The sequence below is a fragment of the Hakea prostrata genome, chromosome 5 (assembly GCF_041222555.1).
Source record: "Hakea prostrata isolate BN-2017 chromosome 5, UWA_Hpros_2, whole genome shotgun sequence".
NCBI lineage: Eukaryota > Viridiplantae > Streptophyta > Magnoliopsida > Proteales > Proteaceae > Hakea > Hakea prostrata.
In genome coordinates, this window is record NC_142604.1 from 6,261,500 (window position 1) to 6,270,278 (window position 8,779).

The window sequence follows — 8,779 nt, forward strand, 5'->3', positions numbered from 1 at the left end:
CTTCTAAAATTTAGTACCTAGACCACGCCAATAAAAAAAATTTATAAACAAAAATAGTCAGTATGATGTTCTAACAAAATAAAAATAAATAAATAAAATTCAATATGGTGAATAAAAACCGGATATAATTTAAGGTATGACAGAATGTACTTTTTTAGTAATAAAAAAAAAAGGACAATGTATATTTTTCAATCAAATATTTTTTAATTATTTTTTTATTCACTTATAAATTTGGAAAAATTAATTGGATTCCGTCCTTCAGTCGACAGGGTCTCGGCGTGAATATCAATGCTCTCTCAAGCACGGCATGATGCTTCTCTCCTCTTATTTTGTTTTGGGTCTTCTCCTAATTTCTGTTGACGTGTCATATTCTTACTGGTTGATGACACATAAATCACATTTTTCAGAACTTGCCAAACAAGTTAAGTGGGCCCATGCGACCTGAACAAGACATGAGAGTTATAGTCATAACTCATAAGCAGAATCCTAAAAAATCGGAAAAAATCCTTCTTTTCTTATCTCTTTTTTTTGGTAAACCTTCTTTTCTCATCTTTTTATTTTTTGGTAAACCTTCTTTTCTTATCTCACCGCTTACATCATATAAGTCAGTTCGAGACATTTCTCTCCCTACCCCCTCCTCCCCCCCTCATGTTGCATATAAATAGATGGTAGGAATGTCTCCAAATCCATCTTCCTTCGCTCTTGTCATCTGTTTCTGAACTCTCAAGTGTGAGAACAAACACTAGAATCGCTTTTTCTGTGTTTCCATCCCAAAAAAACAAAGAAAATGGCGAAATCACCAGAGACAGAGCACCCAGTAAAGGCTTTCGGCTGGGCAGCCAGAGACAGTTCTGGAGTTCTCTCTCCCTTCAAGTTCTCTCGCAGGTATGTTCCTACCAAATCTTATATTCTCTTCAACAAATCAAATTTGCATCCGTTCTAGTTATCTCTGACTCCATCTCACATTTGAAAATTTTTTAGGGAAACCGGAGACGAAGACGTTCAATTCAAAGTGCTATACTGTGGTGTTTGCCACTCTGATCTTCACTGCGTGAAGAACGAATGGGGAGTTTCTTCCTACCCTTTGCTCCCTGGGTAACTTCAAACTTCACATCTGTTACACAATAAAAACTTCAAATGCTTTGGCCAAATTGATATTAAAATGGAGGATTTGATTGTACAGGCACGAGGTTGCAGGAGAAGTAACAGAAGTGGGAAGCAAGGTGACAAAATTCAAAGTTGGCGACAGAGTTGGTGTTGGATGCATGGTGGGAGCTTGTCACTCTTGCGAGAACTGCGAAAATGATCTTGAGAACTACTGTGCAAAGGGAGTTCAGACATACAACTCTATCAACTTCGATGGCACAATGACATACGGTGGTTACTCCAATATCATGGTTGCACCCCAACGCTATATCGTCAGAATGCCCGATAATATGCCTTTGGACGTCGGAGCGCCGCTCTTATGTGCCGGAATCACAGTATACAGTCCCTTGAAGTATTATGGTCTCTGCAACCCTGGCATGCACTTGGGTGTTGTAGGACTCGGTGGGCTTGGCCATGTTGCTGTCAAGTTTGGCAAGGCTTTTGGGATGAAGGTTACAGTCATCAGCACCAGCCCCAACAAGAAGCAGGAAGCCACTGAACGTCTTGGTGCTGATGCTTTCTTGCTCAGCAATGATCAGGAGCAAATGCAGGTTTGCTACTTTCTCTTGTGCTTAATTGTTAGGTACTTGATCAATGGGCCAAAAGCTCCAAAAACTGATGGAATTGGATGAAGGAAGCCTTTTTTTTGTCCAATCTATCGCCTATAAATCAAAATTATTTATAATGTCTGATGCTTATAAACTTCCATTCTATGTATATATAGGCTGCCATGGGGACAATGGATGGTATTATCGACACAGTTTCTGCACAACACCCACTTGCGCCATTGATCGGTCTTGTGAAGACGAATGGGAAGGTCGTGTGTGTAGGTGCACCTGAGATTCCACCCCAGCTGCCAATCTTCCCTCTACTTGGTGGTGAGTATCAAACAATATTCTTATTGGCCTCATTAATTTCATGGCTGTTCTGCTACTAATCCACCATGCATCCATGGTTGTTTTTCTTTTCATGACATGTATATATATATATATATAGGGAGGAAAATGGTGTGTGGAAGCATGATTGGAGGAATGAAGGAAACCCAGGAGATGATCGATTTTGCAGCAAAACACAGTATTGCTGCAGACATTGAAGTGATTCCAATGGATTACATCAATACCGCCATGGATCGGCTTGTCAAGGCTGACGTCAAGTACCGATTCGTCATTGATATTGGAAACAGCTTACCCTCCGCTTAAGCTTACCCAGTAGCTCTCCTTCCAATTGAAATTTCCTGAATTATTCTTGTTTCACTGCTTCAATGGTTTCTACTTTCTAGTAAGGGAGAACTGAGATAGAGATGAGTGGGTTTTTGTGTCTCTTTTGAATTCTGGGATGTTGTGTTCTAGTAGCATTATTTTTGTGTGACCAATCGATCTCTTGTCTCAGAGCATACGTTTAATAAGGGAGATGCATATATGTAATGTCATATGCATGAATTTGTAATCCCAGATCTGCTTTACTACCCAAGGAAAAATTCAATAAAGTCATAACCTAAACGATTTTCTCTTATCATTACTGTCTCCTCTTCAAATGCTTCCGATCACGCTGTGCACTAGTCTCATTAAAAATTAATAAATAGAACTTAATTAGAATCTAGGTTTTTTTTAATATGAGATTCATTCGAACTTGTTTACGACAACTACATCTTCAAGATAAATTTTTATGTATAATTTAAAAGTACTATATGGATAGAATATCTACATCTCCAAGATAATTTTTATATATAATTTAAAAGTACTATATGGTTACGACAACTACATCTTCAAAATAATTTTTATATACAATTTAAAAGTACTATATGAGAGGGTTAAACTAGAGGCGTTTGTATTATCAATAGACAATCTTTTAAGATAATTAAAATATATAGTATGTGTGTATCACACATTGGATATGTAAGCATCACTAAATGCATTGCTTCCAAGCAAAATCTATCACCTTAGATTCACAAACCGCTGTACAATATATATTACCAACTCTCGATCTACTCCATATAAGTAAAACCTTCTTGTTTTGTAATTCATGTTCTTATCATATAAATCTATGAACTTTTATATTATTTTGGTTCCAAGGCAAACGGATTCATGCGATGCTAGTCCATTTTTCATGTGTAATAGGAAAAAGAAAGAAGAAAAACAATGTTTGATATATTACATGTCATGAGTCACACATAGGTGATGAATTGATCCTCCTTTCTCACAAAAAAACAACAAAAATATCTGTGATATTGTAGGATAATGTCAATATACACATTCAATTTTAGCCTCAATTTTTCTAATGGACTAAAATTGATTGTGACATGAAAAACGAGACCACCCATTGTGCAAGTATAGAGCTTTATAAGCATAGGAGACAATTTATTCAAGACAAAAAAAATGAAATTTTTACATAAGCTAAGATTTGTAAAATCACAATGGATACGTATCAATTATTTCATCCGTGTCTTTGTGGGGAACAAAGTAAATTGACATGAAATTTATACAAGAGTGATAAAAGTGCATTTTTTATAATACATCATCCCCTTACACATAAAAACAAATTTTATATTTACAAAAAGAGGAATAATTCCAATATGGCCTTCGAGCTGGTGTTTCTTTGTTAATATCCATAGAAATGAGTAAAAGATATTCAAGTAAAACAAGAATCGCAAGTAAACATAATCAAAACAGCATAGAACTTGGTGTAATTTGGCAGAATTGCCTACATCCACCTGAGGAAAAAGAAATTTCACCAATTCATAAAAAACCTCACAATTCTCACACCTTAAAGTTTTATATTTTGCATGTTTTTTTTTTACTTAGGGTATCTCTATGATATTGTAGGAAAATTCAAAAACCTTAATCCCCATATAATTACAATTCTACCCCTATATTACTAATTAATTGACCCAAAACTATTGTAGTTTAATCATCTAGACTTCTCGATTGCAAAAAGTACCCAAACCCAACACATCTCAACAACACAAGATGCCAAACTGAATGGACTCGCAAAGATCCTGAGATCTTGTCATGAATCTTGTTACTTCTAATGAATGATGCTAAACTATTTCCTTTGCTCCTTGCATGTGTAGGCTGCCACAGCCGCAATTAATGGATGGTATTGTGGACACAGTTTCTGCAGAACACCCACTTGCACCATTGATTGGTCTTGCGAACATGAATGGGAAGTTTGTCAGTACACCTGAGCGTCCAGCCAAATTTTCTGGACATTGGATATGTGAGCATCACTAAATGCATTGCTTCCAAGCAAAATCCATCATCTTAAATTCACTAATTAACCCTTATACAACTTTCTCATATATATTGCCAACTCTTGATCTTTTTACTTTAGAAACCTAACTCTCGATTTAATCCATATAAATAAAGTTTAACTTTCTTGTTTTGTGATTCATGTTCTTATCATATAAATCTATCAAACTTTTCTATTATTTTAGTTCCATGACAAACGGCTTCACCATGCTGTTCCATTTTTTCATGCATTTTAGAAGGAGAAAAAAGGAAAACAAAGATATTACATTTTCTGAATCACACAGGTGATTTATTCAAGAAATTTTATGTAAGATTTACAAAATTTCAATAGACGCATATCAATTATTTTATCCATCTTTGTAGGGAATAATGTAAATTAACATGAAATTCATACAAGAAGAGTATGTGTATTTTTTATAATATATCAGCACAACTATTAATCTTCCTACACATAAAAATAAAATTTATATTTACAAAAAGAGGAATAATTCCGATATGGTCTTGGAGCTAGTATTGGCCCGGTGCTTTTGCCAAAGCATTACCGTGGGAAAAAAGAAAAAATAAACATTGTCAATTCACACAAGCGAGAACAACTATTAATCTTCCTACACATAAAAATAAAATTTATATTTACAAAGAGAAGAATAATTATGATATGGTCTTGGAGCTAGTATTTCCTGGTTGATACCCCTAGATTTGATCAAATTAAATATGGTAAAAAAGTCTTTTGTCAAAGCATTTCTGTGGGAAAAAAAAACATTATCAAATTACGGAGCACAACTATTAACCTTCCTACACATAAAAATATAATTTATATTCACAAAAAAAGGAATAATTCCAATATGGTCTTGGAGCTAGTATTTCTTAGTTGATACATCTAGATGTGATCAAATTAAATGTGGTAAAAAAAATATTTTGTAAAGCATTACTGTGGGGGGGGAAAACATTGTCAAATCATGAAGTCTTTTGTCAAAGCATCACCACAAAGAAAAGAAAAAAGACATTGCTTTACATTTACAAAGAGGAATAATTCCAATATGGTCTTCCTGGATATAAAGTAAAATTTCCTAGTTGATACAACAAGATGTGATCAAATTCCAATATGGTCTTGGAGTAGTATTTCCTAGTTGATACCCCTAGATGTGATCAAATTAATTGTGGTAAAAGAAAGACATTGTCAAATCACGCAAGCGAGAACAACTATTAATCTTCCTATACATTAAAATAAAATTTATATTTACAAAAAGAGGAATAATTCCAATATGGTCTTGGAGTAGTATTTCCTAGTTGATACCCCTAGATGTGATCAAATTAATTGTCGTAAAAAGTCTTTGACAATTGTCAAATCACGCAAGCGAGCACAACTATTAATCTTCTCTAGACATTAAATAAAATTTATATTTACGAAAAGAAGAATAATTCCAATATGGTCTTGGAACTAGTATTTCCAATGTGGTAAAAAAAGTCTTTTGTCAAAGCATTACTGTCGGAAGAAAAAGAAAACATTGTCAAGTCATGCAAGCATCCTTATTTTAGAGGAAGACTACCACATATTCACTTTCAATGGAATTTCTTGTATTCTTGTCTAGGGTTGGAATGAGATTGAATGTTCAGAAAGGAAGGAAATACTTAAGAAATAAATTATGGAATTTACACGTAGCTTAGAGATGGAGAAGTGGAAGAAGAAGATAAAGATTGAGAAAACACGACACAGGAGCCTGAGATAGCTTGATCGAGCTTTATGCTTTTCTTTTTCCTTTTTCTTTCTGGTAAAAATCCTATTTAGAGTACCATAATATAATATAGAGATTCCTGGTTAAACTTAACTTGAGAAAACAAGTTTGAAAAAAATCGATTACGCTCGAACTTTAAGTTGTGACAATTCGGTCCAGTTAAGGTCAATCGAGATGATGTGCCTATCTTTTAGCCCAGACAGGGATGGGCTTGATAGGACTTGGTTTAGGCTGAGATATCCCATTGGGACCTGAAGTTGGACTGGGCCTGGGCCGAATTTAGGATATTAGACTTATGGGCTTGGACCGGGGCCTTTTCCAGTCCGACTTATGAAACTATTTTTTTACCAGAAGTTGGACTGGGCCTGGGCCTTTTCAAGTCCGACTTATGAAATTATTTTTTTACCTGAAGTTGGACTGGGCCTGGGCCGATTTCGGACAGTAGAACTGTGGGCTTGGGCTGGGGCCTTTTCCAGTCCGACACATGATACTATTTTTTATCTGAAGTTGGACTGGGCCTGGGCCGAGTTTCGGACATTAGAATTGTGGGCTTGGGCCGGGGCCTTTTCCAGTCCAACTCCAGTCCGACTTGTGAAACTATTTTTTTACCTGAAGTTGGACTGGGCACGGGCCTGGGCAGGGCCTGGGCCTGGGCCTGGGCCGATTTAGGACATTAAAATTGTGGGCTTGGGCTGGGGCCTTTTCCAGTCCAACTCCAGTCCGATTCATGATACTATTATTTTACCTGAAGTTGGACTGGGCCTGGGCCGAGTTTCGGACATTAGAATTGTGGGCTTGGGCCGGGGCCTTTTCCAGTCCGACTTATGAAACTATTTTTTTCCTGAAGTTGGACTGGGCCTGGGCCGGGCCTGTGCTGGGCTTGGGCCGGGCCTGGGCCTGGGCCTGGGCCGATTTCAGACATTAGAATTGTGGGCTTGGGCTGGGGCCTTTTCCAGTCCAACTCCAGTCCGACTTATGAAACTATTTTTCCCCTGAAGTTGGACTGGGCCTGGGCCGGGCCTGGGCTGGGCCTGGGCCGGGCCTGTGCTGGGCCTGGGCCGATTTCGGACATTAGAATTTTGGGCTTCGGCTGGGGCCTTTTCCAGTCCAACGCAGCCGACCATGAAACTTTTTTACCGAAGTGGACGGGCCGGGCCGGGCCGATTTTCGGACATTAGAATGGCAGGCTTGGGTCGGGGCCTTTTCCACTCCAACTACAGTCCGATTTATGAAACTATTGTTTTTACCTGAAGTTGGACTGGGCCTGGGCCGATTTTCGGACATTAGAATGGCGGGCTTGGGTCGGGGCCTTTTCCAGTCCAACTACAGTCCGATTTATGAAACTATTGTTTTTACCTGAAGTTGGACTGGGCCTGGGCCGAGTTTCGGACATTAGAATTGTGGGCTTGGGCCGGTGACTTTTCCAGTCCAACTCCAGTCCGACTTATGATACTATTTTTTTACCTGAAGTTGGACTGGGCCTGGGCCGATTTTCGGACATTAGATTTGTGGGCTTTGACCGGGGCCTTTTCCAGTCCAACTCCAGTCCAGTCCGACTTATGATACTATTTTTTTATCTGAAGTTGGACCGGGCCTGGGCCGAGTTTCGGACATTAGAATTGTGGGCTTTGACCGGGGCCCTTTCCAGTCCAACTCCAGTCCGACTTATGATACTATTTTTTTACCTGAAGTTGAAGTTGAAGTTGGACTGGGCCTGGGCCTAGTTTCGGAAATTAAAATTGTGGGCTTGGACCGGGGCCTTTTCAGGTCCAATTCCAGTCCGACTTATGAGTTATGATACTACTATAAATACCTCGGCCCTCCCTGCCTGAGCCTCGCCAATTAGTTCTTCCCTTCAGAGCGAGTTCTTGAACCTGGGCTAGACGGTACTGCTGGACTTTACATTCAATGTTACCATGTCTTTATTACTTACAACGATAATTTGAAGCCTATTATCACTTTCATTTCGCTTGAGAAAAAGGGTTTTAGATCTGGTTATTTCCCTTGATCACCATGAGATTCTTCAGCTTTTCCTGCAAAATGTGCACATCATTTGTTTTAATCATGTTATGGTTCCTCTATATATCTATCGAGTTCTTTGAGATGAAAATTTGGTTTCTCACCATCTCACCATTTAGACTCCCAACCCAAAGGGATGGCTCAATTAGCAAAAGACTAACACTTCTACGTAGGAGGTCAGAGTTCAAATCCCCCTCAAGACCAAGGGTGAATCTCTGCAAATATTAATTATATAAAAACTCCCCTATGAATGTAGCAAAAGTACATGAAAACTGGCCCGAATAAACCTCATATGAAAAAGAAAAAACAAAGACTCCCAAGAACATGATAGTCTGAGCATTTTCCCCATTAATATATCACTCCATCTAGAGAGAAATTATTACCAGAGGCTGTCATAGAATTATTTCCTTCTGTTCTCTTTGTGGATTTTAGAAAAAAAATACAAAAATTAATGTTGATCACCAAAACATGAATATGGCCCCTCACCTTCGAGGATATCTCCCACGGAGTGACCAGTGAGGTCTGAGAGTCTGCGACACGGAGTGTACCAAACCAAGGGCTAAAACACATTTTTCTTTTTACCCTGAAATCACAAGATCCAAGTTAATCCAAACCCGATTTGGTTCCCGTCTT

At 38.1% G+C, this 8,779-nt stretch overlaps 1 protein-coding gene across 1 annotated transcript; it reads left to right on the forward strand.

Annotated features, from left to right (window-relative positions):
• Positions 1–707: 707 nt before the first annotated feature.
• LOC149014685 (putative mannitol dehydrogenase) lies at positions 708–2,627 on the forward strand. The gene is made up of 5 exons (XM_089155189.1): positions 708–885; positions 982–1,095; positions 1,184–1,697; positions 1,871–2,024; positions 2,143–2,627. The coding sequence occupies exons 1-5, from the start codon at positions 788–790 to the stop codon at positions 2,343–2,345; spliced, it is 1,083 nt and encodes a 360-aa protein (XP_089011315.1). The 5' UTR covers positions 708–787; the 3' UTR covers positions 2,346–2,627.
• Positions 2,628–8,779: the final 6,152 nt, after the last annotated feature.